We start from the raw sequence: 15868 nt of genomic DNA, 5'->3' as shown, positions 1-15868 counted from the left end.
TCATGCTAGAAAACATTGAAAACCTCACTTTTATATTTGTTTTATATGTATTATATATATTTATATATATTTTATTTTTAGCACTTATTTAAAAAAATTTTTTTAATGTTTATTTTTGAGACAGAGAGAGACAGAGCATGAATTGGGGAGGGGCAGAGAGAGAGGGAGACACAGAATCTGAAGCAGGCTCCGCGCTCTGAGCACAGAGTCCGACGCGGGGCTCGAACTCACAGACGGTGAGATCATGATCTGAGCTGAAGTTGGAAGCTCAACCGACTGAGCCATCCAGGCGCCCCTATTTTTAGCACTTATTTTTTTTTTAAATGTTTATTTACTTTGGGGGAGAGAGAAATAGAGACAGGGAGAGCGAGCACAATCAGGGAAAGGGCAGAGAGAAAAACAGAGAGAGAGAGAGAGAGAGAGAGAGAGAGAATCTAAGCAAGCAGTGCAGATCCCAATGTGGGACTTGATCGCATGACCGTGAAATCATGACCTAAGCCAGAATCAAGAGTCAAACGCTTAGCTGACTGAGCCACCCAGTCACCCCTATATTCCAAGCAGTTAAAAAAGTTATTAAAAGACATTTACACAGGGGGACCTGGGTGGCTCAGTCGGTTGAGCATCCGACTTCACTCAGGGCACGATCTTACAGCTCATGAGTTTGAGCCCCATGTCAGGCTCTGTGCTGACAGCTCAGAGCCTGAAGCCTGCTTTGGATTCTGTGTCTCCCTCTCTCTGCCCCTTCCCCAGTTTACACGCGGTCTCTCTCTCTCTCTCTCTCTCTCTCTCAAAAATAAATAAACATTAAAAAACATTAAAAAAAAGACATTTACACAGCTCCCAGAAATGAGGTTTCTGCTGTCATAAAGAAATAGTAAATGGAGATATTTCTCCATATGTCTGCAATGTTGGTAGTAACGGGGGAGTCCTATCGTCCTCACTAAGACATCCTGATGTGGGTATGATGCCTCTGTATAAAGTATAGGACTTGCGCTCAATTTCTAATAGTGGAGATATGCTTCCTAAGACCAACTTGGCTAGCAAGGATCGAGGTTAGCGCCTGGTTTGCAATAGGATTTCAATAAATACTTGAACGGATGAGTGGAGGAACCAAAGAACTGTCTTGGCTCTTGACTTTTCTCCAGAGGTATAGCTGAGGGAGTTTTTCATTTTAGGATTTAGCTTTGTGTGAAATCTCCATGTTCCAAACTTCATCAGGCTTTGAGATTACACTTTCTGTTAATGCCCCAGTCATAATGATTTGGGTCTTTTATGCCACCTAATTACATGCTGTTCAGTCTACTAACTGGAATCTCATTCCTCAACATCTCTCCATCTAATCTCTGCCTGGAACCATGTTGAAAGGGACAGAATATTTACCACTCCTCAGTGAGAGTGCCTTTAAGTAGGTCTCCCTGGCTAACGAAAGAGGGTCCAATCTTTGGGGGAGCAGAGTGAGGAAACATTTTGCCTTTCATCTATTCCTATTCCACGATTAACTCTTGGTGGGATGATTGATAGTGGAAATCTCCATTTCCTTTGGAATAAGTGGTTCTTAACTGGGCCAACTCCTCAGCCCCCAACCCCCAAGATATTGACAATACCTAGAGACATTTTTGGTTATAATGACGGGTTGGGGGAAAATGCTACTGGCATTTAGTGAATAGAGGCCAAGGATGCTGCTGACCCTTCTACAATGTCAGTGGATATAGGGCAGCCACCAATAGCAAAGAGTTGTCTAGCCCAAAAGATCAATTGTGCCAAGAGAAATTCTAGAGCAAATCTCAATTCTTCCTGCAAGGTAGTGTTGTCCTTTGGCTCCCAAATGATATAATGCATTTATTCCTTATGCATTATTCATTTGTAGGGCTTCAGTGCCACAGTCTAGACTGCACTTTGCAATTCCATTTCAATACCATTTATTACTACCCCACCTGCATAAAATGAAGGTAGACTTTCACATACTTTTTACCATCTTGAGGCATCTACTTCTTCTCTCCTGTGTGTCATTGCTTGTACTAGAACACACATCTTTTAAGAACCGCCAACAGTGTGGTCGAAATCACTATTTAAAATAAATTCTCCCCAGTATTTTATAATATTATTACCCAAAACTCTTTAGCTCTTTATGTCTGAACTGTCTAGGATTTTGTCTTTTCCAAATGAAAGTCTTAGTTAATGCTGAACATCTAAAAAACCATGGTAGTGGTCTTTCCCAAATTAGAGAAATGTTTGTCCTAATGATGAATTCATGTTCTAAACTCCTGCAACATAAAGAATCTACTTAATTTTGGAGTTAGTTTCTACAAAGTTTCAAAGTTCTCTTCACTTGGACTCTCCCTTACCCTATTTGTTGTAGCAAATAAAACCTTTTCCAGGCATATGGCTTATGATGGGAGTGGCAGATAGTCTATGATGGACCCAAGGTTATGGCCTTTTTACTGTTGAAGTACATTATGTTGGAAACAGTATTACAGACTCTTGACTTCAGCAATAGGATTCCTGTAATGATGGTCTTCTACCCCCATATCACATTACACTGAAGGGAATGATAGAAGTGATCAACCCAAAATCAAAGGCAAGACCACATTCTAGCCAATTATAGATATTGATTTGTTCCTTAGATCATCTATTTACAAGATTGTCTCCATAGCTTAATGTGCCAGGTTTAATTATGAATTGCTATTGGATGAACATAAACACGTCTACGTAAATAGGTCTTGGACAGGAGGCAGCAGACATTTTGATAGTATTCATTGAATATATGTATCGTTGCTTATCAGATACATCAAACTAATTTAAAAACCTATCGGTTGAGTCCTCCTGATTCCAGTAAGGAAGAAATTATCATTGACTTTCTCCAATGCAAGAAAAATGGACTAGATAATCATGATCATTCCTTTTAGTTGTAAAGTCTGTGATTTTCTAATTTATCTTTTCTACCAGTCAGAATGAATAACAGAGGTCTTCAGGAGTTTTAAATGAGGTCAGATATGGAACCAGGACGGCAGCCATTGTTATACCTTGTACTGCCAGTTCCCGGACCAGGATTTGAGAGCAAAACTCTACTTCCATTTGAATTACTTGTGTGAGACAGTTAATTGGAAAAGAAAAAAAGAACGAGAATAGACAATCTGATGGGTGGGGGCTTGAGAGATATGCATCCTCTTTACTTCTCTAAGTTTTACTATAAATTTCGTTAGGACAGTTACCTAAGGAGCTTTACCAATATTTAATTATTGACATATATTGCTTAAACTATGCTTAGAGGCAAAGGGCCATAAGCATTTAATCATAAGGATAGGTTTGATTTCTGGCTTAGTCTTGTTAGTCGTGGGATTTTTTCAATGGAGTTAAGCCCTTTGCATTTCTTCTTCCTCATCTTTAAAATGCATGTGATTTGTCTCTGAGGCATCTTACTCCTCAGTTATTCATTCAGCAAGTATTTATTGGGAGCCTTTATATTCTAAATACCATGGGAGACTCAAAGATCAACAAGAACTCAGAGGACCTTTGTGTATATACATATCAGTGTTCCGGCTTACCTTCCTTTTGTCCCTTCTAGGCCCTTCCTTTCCAATGCCTGGTTTTGCTCAGTGGTCATCAAAGCGGGTGCACGAAGCAGTCCATTGGGGGAAGAAAGAAAATACTAGAACTTCCATTCTGATTTGTGTTTTGTCCTTTTCCTGGAGTAACTGTTTATTTGGACAGTTTTAGACTTACAGAAAAGTTGCAAAAATGGTGCAAAGACCTCCCATATGTACTTTCTTGGATTCACTGATTATTATTATTCTTGTATTATCATTAAATATTTGTTATTTACCTTTGAGAGAGCACAAGATGGGGAGGGGCAGAGAGAGGGGGATAGAGGATCCGAATCGGGCTCTGCATTGACAGTCTGACAGCAGTGAGCCAGTGTGGGGCTCAAACTCACAAACCGTGAGGTCATGACCTGAACTTGAACCTGAAGTCAGATGCTCAACCAACTAAGCCACCAGGCACCCCTGGATTCACTGATGATTAAAAACTTCCCCAGTTGTGCTTTAGTCTCTCTCCCCCAACACTGCACACTACTAGGCTTCTCTCTCTCTCCCTCTCTCAGTGAGATGAGGTATCTATCTGTCTACCTATTGTCTCTCTACCTCTATCTATCTATCTATCTATCTATCTATCTATCTATCTATCATCTCTCTATCCCTCCATCTAATCATGCCCCATTATTCTAAATATTTCAGTATTTTCTTTTTTTAAAAAAAAATTAAAATATTTATTTATTTATTTTTAGAGAAGAGTGAGCAGGGGAAGGGCAGAGAGAGGGGGACAGAAGATCTAAAGCAGATTCTGCACTGATAGCACCGAGCCCCCTTCGGGCCTCAAACTCCTGACCCATGAAATGATGACCTGAGCTGAAGTCAGATGCTCAACTGACTGAGCCACCCAGGTGCCCCAGTATGTTCTGAGAACAAGGACATTCTCTCACTTCACCACAGTACAATAATTACAAATTAAGAATTTTAGCATTGATACAGGGATATTTCATAATCCACGTTTGCATTGCACCAATTTCCGAACGATGTCCTTCACAGCAATTTTTTTTTTTCCGGTCCAGAATTGCACATTGCCCTTAGTTGTCATATCTTTAGTTTCTTTAAATGTGGAACCATTTAGGCTAGCGGTTTGAAGAGTACATGCTAGCAATTTTGTAGAATTTCTCTCAATTTGAGGTTGTCTAGTGTATGCATTTTTGGCAGGAATACCAGAAAAAGGGTGTGTCCTTCTCGGTGCATGTGATATCTATTTATCTCCTTACTGGTGATGTCAAGGTTGATCACTTGGTTAAAGGAGTCTTCCAGGTTTCTGTGCACTTTTGCCTACAGAGAAAGAGATGTGACACACACTTATAGGCAAAGAATTCTGTTAGATCTAGTTTAGGATTAACTGACCCACATAAGGGGGGTGGACCTGTGTTGGGTTGTCATGTTTAGTAAATCTAAACATAGACTGGGAACCTTTAGCTCCTTATTATGTGTATTTATATCAATGAATTATTGGTAGGTAATTACTGAGAACTGAATTTGTTTAAGACTTTATCACTCCTTACCCCTCCAATAACCTTAGCCTGCTCTCTGAATTCTAGAGTCAGGCCAGAAGGAAATGTAGATATAATGTTTTGTTAAATAGGGCTGCAGATATCTATACCTATGTATATCAGCAGTCCAGAAAGGCATGGAAAATAATATTTGCAGGCAGAAGTTGGATTCTTTAGTTTAGAGGAGACTGCTAAGGATTTGTTAAGCTCTCAAGTAGAAAACAAAGTTAGATAGTAACTGATTTTGGAGGACAAGGACAAGGTAAAGGACAAACTACAGTTCTATCTGTAAGACAATAGATAACATTTTAACTCATAAACCGACTTTCTGGGTTTTTTCCCCCTTAAATTAATTGTAACTTTTACCATTTTTGTACTCTTTAAACAAATCACCTTGTTTTGACTGTCAAAAGACTTATTGAGCTTTTTGGGTCTATGTTGAGTATTTTGGATGTGTCTGGTAGAGGTGCTAAAATAAAATAAAGTGGCTACAACTTGCAAAGCTGGAAAAGCTAAAAGGAAGTCGCTGGAAGTAACTAGAGGCGGTGAATTTAGAAAAGCAGAATCAAAATTCTACTTCTATTATGCTGTTACTGCCTAATTTAGTTGGTTTGCATTAAATTGTGTGCTTTTTCCCTCACCTGCCCCCTGGGTCTTCAGAAAGGAGCTCATTGCCAAGCTGGATCAGGCAGAAAAGGAGAAGGTGGACGCCGCTCAGCTGGCCCGGGAGTTCGAGGAACTGATGGAGGAGAACCGGACATTGAAGTTGGCTCAGTCCCAGTGTGTAGAACAGCTGGAAAAACTTAGAATACAGTATCAGAAGAGACAGGGCTCATCCTAACTTGAAACTATTCAATGTGAGCATAAAAGGTTGGTGACTGTTGAGTGCTGGCCAAAAGAGTTTCATTTTAAAGGGATAGTGTGTAAAACCTACTGTTTCTTTCTATTACCCACGTGGCAAACATCTGTAATGAATTTAATGCTTGCCAGATCAAGTTTGTGAGAAGGGAGATTTTATTTTAAATAAGATAGTTAAAGCAAGCCTATTGGCAGTATATGTTTTCTGAGATCATAACTCACTTCCAAAGATACATTTTTTTTTCTTATTTACGAAGATGTGATCAGAGTGTACATCAGGGTAGAAAAAGATGAAAATAGGGTATTAACTGACTCCGCTAACAATTGTGAACAGAATTAAGCCAGGAAAACAAACTAGTAAGATGCTCACTGTAGTTTCATACCTGTGTATTTTTAAATTTCATGTCTCGAATATTTCAACTATGCTCAAACCTGAAGTCAGAAACTTCTGCACACATTTTTATGTTCACCAGAGTTAGGTTTAACCCCTCAATGATTGATTGTACTGAGAATAAATGGTTGCATATCATAAAAGATTGCTCATGAAAATATTAGCAGAAAGCATGTTTGTGCCAAAAGCACACTGCCAGTGCTAACTTGCTGTTGTAATAAAAAGCTGATAAGGCTGCATTTTTTTTTCACGCCATGTTACCTGACGGTAAACATCTCTGCCTTTGCTTGTGTGTGTTCTGGGGGCATGCGGGAAATGGAAAAGTATTGTTTGGACGTTGCTTTGGTGAGTTCCCGTGAAAACATGAGTAAAACTATGACTATGACTTTGTTTTGGATTTAAGGAGAGGTTTTGGATCAGTGATAACTAATAAGAATATATGAGTAATTTCAAGGATAAAATGATTCGTCTCTTGTTCCAACTATCACCATAGTTCCCCAAACGGATCTTTGTTTTATGTCCATTTCTGTTCATGTAACTTCTTTTTCATTAAACATGAATCAAACTGTCAGTCTGTATTTTGTCCCTTTCTTAACTTCCCTTATGCTACCGTTAGTTGGGACTGGCTACCCTGAGTCGGAATGTGTGCCTAGTCATATCTGTATGCGCAGAATCAGCAGTGAAGCCCCTTCTCTTGGAAAGACTGCAGATTCTCATGTAGGTCATGCAGAATTCTAATACTCAATATGATGCATTAGTGTCTTAAGGTATTTTCCCAGAAGACGTAAAAGAGGATGGTTGATTAAAACACCAGGATGGCCAAGGATAGACCAGTTTTTATGGACGGGGGGTGACTCACCCCTGGGTGGACAGATGGCAAGGTCTAGAGCCATTTTGTTGTTGTTATTGTCATGGCTAGGATGAACAGGTGCTAGGATGAACAGAGGCGTCTAAAGAATAGTGGCCAGGGATGCTGCTAGACATCCTGCCATGCACAGGATGACACCCTCAGCTACAAGGAATTGCCTGGCCCAACATGCCAATGGTGACCAGTCTGATACACCCAAGGCTAGACTAGTCACTGGGCAGGTGGGCAGATGCCAAGGGGAAGCATGTTGCAGGGTCACAAGTTTCTTGCCAGGTGGTGCAGAGTCCATGAAGTCTCTATACACCCTGAACGTCCGTTTCCTCATTTGTAAAACAAAGCTTTTTGCTAGATCTCAACATTTTAATGTTATATGCACCTATTCATCCTGAAGCTGCTTTAACATTTGACCAAAGACGAAAGTCCCTATTATCCTGGTAGAACCTTCTTCTTAGTAACCCCAAGGCTTATACATACTAATATAAAGAAGGAATTGGCCACTAAATTTATATAAATCCAGGGTTAATGGACTGGGAGAATGAAGAGTACATTGCCAATGTCTAAACACAGGAATTAGTTTTTGGTCACTGCCCATCTGAAGAGGTTTACGTAGATTTACAGAATTCAAGCAGTCATGGCCCCTTGTAGATAATTGGGAGCAGGGAAATATAGTTCCAAAATATCTTTGCTCTACCAGAATGAAAATAATTTAACCGGGTCAAAATATTGGAACACCATTGGTAATATATTGAGGAGACACTGAGTAAATACTTGTAATATCTGTGCCTGTCTCAGCCTGAAATTTTACTACATGTTTCCTAAAGGTATCTATTCATGACTCAACAGCAAGAATTTCCCTACGTGTGTGTGTCTGAGGCAGACTTTTATTCATTGAAAACATGAAAACATCATCTACTTTTGAAGTCGTGCCAGAGAAATCTAAAAGCAAAATTTCTCGCATTGCCAGTCTTAGCTTTCCATGCATTAGAAATGCATGCATGTAACATGCATGTAACAAATTCCCCCCAGTCTTACTCACCTCTGCATATTATCTATATAACACAGAACCATTTAAGAATTTCCTATCTTCAAACATATTTACAATATTCTTGCTATTAGCAATAATGAAAATGATATAGAGCATTAAAAATGAGCACAGAGGTCCGATGAATATTAAGGTGAAGATATTTGCTTTTCGGCCAGAATTAAAGGAAAATGCAACCCATATTGTATTCTGCAATTGCTCTATTGGAGAATTGCTCTTTGTGGGTCACTTAGTTGATGTAGACACAAGAATGTGGTCATCTGTGGGTAGAGGTCAAATGTCTAATCACTGGAAAGGGCAGAGCATGTGCTCTATCTCATTCTGGGATCTGGACTTGGCTGTATCTCGAAGTCAGTATAAATAAGGAAATAAAAGCCGTCTGGAACTCAAATCCAATTCAACAAAAGTTTATGGTACACTTTCCTAGTGCAGGGCAGAGGAGCGACAACAGAGGATGAAGAATGAATTACACCATCCTAGCCTTCGAGATGCTTCCAATTTAGTAACAGAAGTAGCATATTTGTTCTAGTTCCTGAAGACACGAATAAACGTCAGTGCAATAAGATAGATGAAGTTTTCAGTCGGAGTTCAGAGAAGGAAAGGATGGCATGAGCAGAAGAACAGTGGTTGGGAAGCCCAGATATGGGGGTGGTGAGAGTCTTTACTGTCGAGTATATGCAGGCGGATAGTGAATAATTAGGTTGGGAAGTTCCACTGGGCCCTGGTTGCAGGGGGAGTTTGGACAGAAATGTTTTAAAAACTTTGTTTTTTAATGTTTCTTTATGATTTTTTTAACGTTTATTTATTTTTGAGACAGAGAGAGACAGAGCATGAACGGGGGAGGGTCAGAGACAGAGGAAGACACAGAATCCGAAGCAGGTTGCGGGCTCTGGGCTGTCAGCCCAGAGCCCGACACGGGGCTCGAACTCACAAACCGTTTGATCATCACCTGAGCTGAAGTTGGACGCTTAACCTACTGAGCCACCCAGGCGCCACTAATGTTTATTTTTGAGAGAAAGAGAGAGAGACAGGATGTGAGCAGGGGGAGGGGCAGAGAGAGAGAGGAAGACACAGAATCCGAAGCAGGCTCTGGGCTCTGAACTGTCAGCACAGAGCCCAACGTGGGGCTTGAACTCACCAACCACGAGATCATGAACTGAGCTGAAGTCGGACGGTTAACGGACTGAGCCACCCAGGCGCCCCTAATGTTTATTTTTGAGAGAGAGAGAGAGAGACAGGATGTGGGCAGGGGGAGGGGCAGAGAGAGAGGGAGACACAGAATCTGAAGTCAGTTCCAGGCTCTGAGCTGTCAGCACAGAACCCAATGGGGGGCCCCGAGCGCATGAACCGTGAGATCATGACGTGAGCCAAAGTTGGATGCTTAACCGACTGAACCACCCAGGCGCCCCTGGACAGAAATGTTTTGAAATCAGGAGTGAATGATGAGGACAGGACTTGAAGATAAGCAATATGGTTGTAGTGCGTGGGATGGATCACAGGAGACAGAGACCGGAGGCAGAGGAACTGTCAGAAGGGTAATAGAAAGGAGTGTGCAAGGAGAGAGGCCACAATTGAAATGGAGTAACAGACTAGAAGGGATGGGGAGACGTGATAAGTAGAATCCATGTGGCTTGGGATGGGTTCCATATGCAACGGAAGCAAAGAAGATGAGAGGTGACATTTCCTGAGCCCCTTCTGTGCCAGACTATGCCAGTGCTTTATATAGACTGTATTGTTAAATTCTTATAAGACCTGAGAGGTAGCTATAATTATCCCCATTCTCCCGAATTAGTAACTAAGTAATTTGTAAAAGTTCCCTAGCACTGGGATTGAAATACTAAGTTTCATTCACTTATTAATTTTTTTAAGTTTATTTATTTTTGAGAGAGAGTGCAAGCGCGATCAGGGAGGGGCAGAGAGAGAGGGAGACACCGAATCTGAAGCAGGCTCCAGGCTCTGAGCTGTCAGCACAGAGCACGATGCAGGGCTTGAACCCACGAATGGTGAGATCATGACCTGAGTCGAAGTCGGACGCTCAACTGACCAAGCCATCCAGGCGCCCCAAATTCATTCATTTTTAAAATTATTTCCTGAATGCTTGTACTTTGCTAGGCATCCTGGAAGGTGCCAGGGACACAACAGTGAACAATAAAAAAATGGGTGCCATTCTTAAGGTACCCTTAGTCTAGTAAGGGAGGTAGACATTTACCCAAATACCCATTTGGGGTAGTCTTTTTTTTTTGTTGTTGTTTCTTTTAAGAGAGAGACAGAGAGAGAGAAAAAGAATGAGTGAAGGAGAGGGGCAGAGGTAGAGAAAGAGAATCCTAAGTAGGCTCCACGTTCAGGACAGAGCCTGATGCAGGGCTCCATCCCACGACCCCGGGATCACAACTTGAGCCAAAATCAAGAGCTAGACTGTCAACCGACTGAGCCACCCAGGCGCCCTGGGGTCATCTTAAAATATATCCAAAAATCCCCTCCAAAGGTAGAGCGTAAATTCCCTGCCGTGTAGTGTGGATTGGACTAAAAGACCTATTTTTAACAAACAGAATAGAGAAGAAGTGGCACTATGTGACTTCTAAGGTGAGGTCATAAAAGACATAGTAGCTCCCTTCTCATCTGTTCTCTGGGATCACTTGCTCTGGGGAGAGCCACCTGCCATGTTCTGAAGAGACTTAAGCAGGCCTTGGAGAGGCCACATGGTAAGGAACTGAGGCCCTACAAATGAACTTGGAAGCAGACCTTCTAGCACCAGGCAAGACTTCAAAAGGCTGCAGCCTGGCTGACATCTTGATGCAATGTCACGAGACTCTGAGCCACAGCCACACCACCAGTCTGCTCCCGGTTCTTGTTTAGCAGGAACCAAGAGATGATAAATGTTTACTGTTTTAAGCTAATAAATTTCCAGGTGATATTTAGCAGTAGATAACAAATACATCATGTAAATGAGGTAAGTGCCAAGCAGAAAAGAAACCTAGTTTATGAAGCGAATCTAACTGAGATGAGGCTGGGATGGTTTCTGTAAGGTGGTAACTCCTGAGGTAAGATCTGGTAGATGAGTAAGAGCTCAAGAGGCAAAGAAGGTGGGTGGAGGAAGGCATCTAGACAGAATGAAAACATGTACAAAGGCCCTGGGACATGTTCAAAGACTTGAAGGAAGACCAGTGTGGCTGAGCATGAAGATGTAGGGAGAGTGTGATACAAGATGAAGTTGTAGAATAAGGCAGAAACTTGAAGATCACATTAAGAATTTTGGCCTTAATCCTAAAAGCAATAGGAAGCCACTGAATTTAAACATAAGGCATACCATGTGAACACATTATCTTCTATAGTGACATGTTTTAAGAATTTTCTTTTTAAAGTTACTTCACTTTAAATTACTGAGAGTGTTGGGGCGTCTGGGTGGCTCAGTCGGTTAAGTGTCTGACTTCGGCTCAGGTTATGATCTCACGGTCCGTGAGTTCGAGCCCTGCGTCGGGCTCTGTGCTGACAGCTCAGAGCCCAGAGCCTGTTTCAGATTCTGTGTCTCCCTCTCTCTATGACCCTCCCCCATTCATGCTCTGTTTCTCTCTGTCTCAAAAATAAATAAATGTTAAAAAAATTTTTTTTTTTAAATTGCTGAGAGTGCTATATAGGACTATTTATATTGTATATATTTAGCTAGTGGGCTAGATAGATGATAAGTTAGTTAGACAGGGTTATTATATACATTTGATTTGATAAGTCACTTAATGAATATTTTTCTCCTTAGAGAATAATAAACGCTTGGTCAGACTGAATCTACCTTAACAGTCACCATTAATATATTTAAATGGGTGATGCTTATAATAATCCTTCTTTTTAATGAATATTTCTACTATCCACCTGTTTTTATTTAAAAAATTTTTTTGTTTAAAAAATTAAAAAAAATTTTAATGTTTATTTATTTTTTGAGAGACAGGGAGAGACAGAGTGTGAGTGGGGGAGGGGCAGAGAGAGAACGGGAGTCACAGATTCCAAAGCAGGCCTCAGGCTCTGAGCTGTCAGCACAGATCCTGAGGCTGGGCTCGAACTCTCAGACCACGAGATCATGACCTGAGCCAAAGTCGGACGCTTAACCGGCTGAGCCACGCAGGCACCCCTAGCAACCTGTTTTTAAAGGTTTATTTCATGTTTCAAAATTGCCAAACCTAGAACTGGCAAGAGAATATTCTTAAGCAATTAGAACTTCTAAGACAATATTTTTCAGCCATCTTGTTATTTTTAAAGAATGATAATCAGAGGAGAGAGTGAAATCATCCACACATGAACATAGAAACTTGAAATGCACATAGGTCAAGATTAAATAGCCCATGAAGCTGATAGCATGAACCTTTAGATTCTTTGAATACCCTTCCAATTCTAACAGTCTGTGTTTTAAATAACTGGGAATACATGATTTCTCAGGGTTACCAACAAAAGTTCCCTGAAAGAAAAATGTCTTCTACTCAAAAGAGTTTTAAGTTATACTGTTAAAATCATATGTATTTCATTCTGCTCCCTGAAACCTTGAAAATGTTCCTTCCTATCCAGTCCTTGTGTGTGGGTGGCTTTTAAGAGTGCAGATAATGTGATAATGATGGTGAGGTGATGGCCTGAGTCATACAAGCCAGAAAACAGAGTGGGTCCCTGAAGATTTTGTCTTTTAAAAACTTTTTAGTGGCTGCTTTTGCACTAAGGAGTTTAGGATGACAATTCTGAGCAGAAGGACTGAGCCAGTGTGAATAGAGGAGGAACCAAGTTTTTCAACAGCCAATGAGGGAGAAATTGCATTTGCAACTGGCTGATCTCAACCTATTTTGTCTGTCACTGAACATGTCTGGGCAGTAGCTGTTCTCTCAGATCCGAGCCTTGGAAAGGGAAAGATAAAGAGATAGTAGGATGAGGTAAAGTTATGTGTGAGACAGACTGCCCCCTCCACCCCCCTGCTTCTTAATTGCCTGCTCACTTCTCAAAAATGAAGTAAATACTGAACATGCTGACTTTCCCCATCATTCCTGTAAATAAGGATATGACTCACAAATCCTGCAATCTCCAGAATGCCATAGATTCTATGGTGATTTGATTTAAAAATAGCTGGGAAAAAGCAAGAAATCATGCGTAAGTTGGGATGGTTTTTCTTTTCTTTCTCTTTCTCTTTCTTTCTTTCTTTCTTTCTTTTTTTCTTTCTTTCTTTCTCTTTCTTTCTTCTTCCTTCTTTGTTTCTTTCTATTTTTTAAACTTAATTTAAAATGTTTATTTATTTTGAGAGAAAGAGAGAGTGTGTGGAGGCAGAGAGAAAGAATCCCAAGCAAGCTCCGCACTGTCCATGCAGAGCCTGATGGGGGGCTTGATCCCATGAACCGTGAGACCATGACATGAGCCAAAAGCAACAGCCAGACACTTAACTGACTGAACCACCCAGGCGCCCCTGTTTTTGTTTTTCATTTAACTTGTTGTTGTGTCAAGCCCTATTCTGTCACAATATATATTCTGAGAATATCTGGTTTCCCGACCAAATTTTAGGGATTTCTGCCTTCTGGGAACTAGCATAGTGAACACAGGGGTCAGATCTCAGATCCCAGGTGAGAAGACTCAAGACTCGGGAGTCACTGTGCTCTACGTGCAAATCTCCATCTGGTTGTACGTTCTTCTTTTCACAGAGAGAGATGAATGTTGATGGCATTTGAATACACTGACCCCCACCCCCAAACTGTTACAAAACCATTGCAATATTATAAATACAGATATGCAGGGTGCTAATTATAATAATAGTGGTCCAAGTAGCAGTAACTATAAAAGCCTACTGAGTGGCATTCACTGACCTTTAGCTGGCTGACCCAGAGATGGGAAGCAAGGAATCTCTTTATTATTGGTGCTAAAACCCCCAAAACAAGACTTTCTGCAAACCTAGTTTGAGTTTGAGATTGAGGATTAAGATGCAGGTGAGGAGTTTGTATATCCCCCAAATCTCAGTCCTCCTCTCTGTAATCAATGTCCTCGTAGGGAACAAGAGTGCATTCAAAAGGGGCCAATGAAAGGAGACCTAATGAAGGGAATATTTACCAAGTTGGGGACAGAGTTAAGGGAAGCTGGGAGGATTGGTGAAGCTGTTGGGACTGGCAGCCTCAGGGAAGTCTCTCCTACTCCTTGGAAGATGAAGGAGGGAAGAAGCAGTACTAGGACCTGGCAGGGACTGTTCTGGAGAGGAGGCTCCACCCCATCGCATTCCCAAGAATTTGTGCTTTGGTGAGGAGGTGAGGCCACAGCTTACCCAGGGCTTAGCTGGGAGTAGCGTAGAGGATAGATACGTCTGTCTTTCCCTCCTCCTGTCCTTCTCTCTTCTGCTGGTGGCTTCCACTGGGAAAACCCAATCACAAGTCAGAGGGCAAGGGAACTTTGTTACTGTGGTCCCTCTAGCCAGGCTCCTGGGGCACATACCGGGGTGGAAAAGTGGGGAGAGTGGTGCATCTACAGAGGTGCATGGAGAGTCTTTTTTTTTTTTTTTTTTTTTTTTAGCTTTTTATATTTTTGAGAGAGAGAGAGACAGAGTGCGAACAGGGGAGGAACAGAGAGAGAGGGAGACACAGAATCCGAAGCAGGTTCCAGGCTCTAAGCTCTCAGCACAGAGCCTGATGCGGGGCTCGAACTCATGAACTGTGAGATCATGACCTGAGCCGAAGTCAGACACTCAACCAACTGAGCCACCCAGACATCCCTGAGAGTCTTTTGCACAGATGACCAACAAGGTAAAAAGGTAGAAATACCTCAGTAGCTAATTAAAAACAAACAAACAAACAAAACCCCAAGATGGCCAGGATGGCCAAGTTTGTGATTTTAACCCTGTGTCCTTCCTAGTTTGTCCATTAAATGTCTGGAAATATGAGCCAGGAGGACCATCAGCCCCTCCCTTTCTGAGGATGGGTCAGGGGCAGGGTTGTCAGACAAAATACGAGATGTGTATATATATACATATATATATATATATATATATATATATGGCATAAGTATGTCCCAATCATTGTGTAAAAAAAAAAAAAGCTATTTGTCTGAAGTTTAATTTTAATTGGGAACTCTGTATTTTAAAATTTTGTTTATCTTTTTAAAGCTTATTTATTTATTTTGATGGTGGGGAGGGGCACAGAGAGAGGGAGAGAGAATCTCAAGGAGGCTCCACACTGTCAGTGCAGAGCCCCACGTGGGGACTGAACTCACAAACCATGAGATCAGGACCTGAGCCAAGATCAAGTGTTGGTCGCTGAACCCACTGAGCCACCCAGATGCCTCTGTATTTTGTTTTAAATGGTTTATTTGGTTTTGAGAGGTGGGGGAGAGGAGCAGAGAGAGAGACAGAAAATCTAAAGCAGGCTGAGCGCTGTCAGCACAGAGCCCGACACAGGGTTCGATCCCCTGAACCGGGGGGATCATGACCTGAGCTGAAATCTAGAGTAAGAGGCTCAACTGACTGAACCCCCCAGGTGCGCTGGGAGCTCTGTATTTTTATTGGCTGAGTCTGGCAATCCTAATTTGGGAGGATGGTGGAGAGAAAGCTGGGCGTGCAGACCCTGCCCCCTCCCAACCTCATCCTTAACTGCTGTTTGTTTAGAAGAAAGTGCTCTGGAA

The 15868-nt window shown here is 41.5% G+C and overlaps 1 protein-coding gene across 3 annotated transcripts in view; it reads left to right on the top strand.

Annotated features, from left to right (window-relative positions):
* Positions 1-6909, top strand: part of MAP3K7CL (MAP3K7 C-terminal like) — a 38146-nt gene extending 31237 nt beyond the window's left edge. For all 3 annotated transcript variants that reach the window (XM_015076824.3, XM_015076825.3, XM_053220647.1), the window contains one exon: positions 5750-6909. In XM_015076824.3, the coding sequence (XP_014932310.1) occupies positions 5750-5930 (181 nt within the window). In that variant the 3' untranslated portion in view covers positions 5931-6909. The remainder of the gene's footprint in view (positions 1-5749) is intronic.
* Positions 6910-15868: the final 8959 nt, after the last annotated feature.

Source organism: Acinonyx jubatus, chromosome C2 (genome assembly GCF_027475565.1).
Source record: "Acinonyx jubatus isolate Ajub_Pintada_27869175 chromosome C2, VMU_Ajub_asm_v1.0, whole genome shotgun sequence".
Taxonomy (NCBI): Eukaryota; Metazoa; Chordata; class Mammalia; order Carnivora; family Felidae; genus Acinonyx; species Acinonyx jubatus.
Note: the sequence above shows the minus strand (reverse complement) of the source record. Positions and strands in the feature narration are given on the sequence as shown.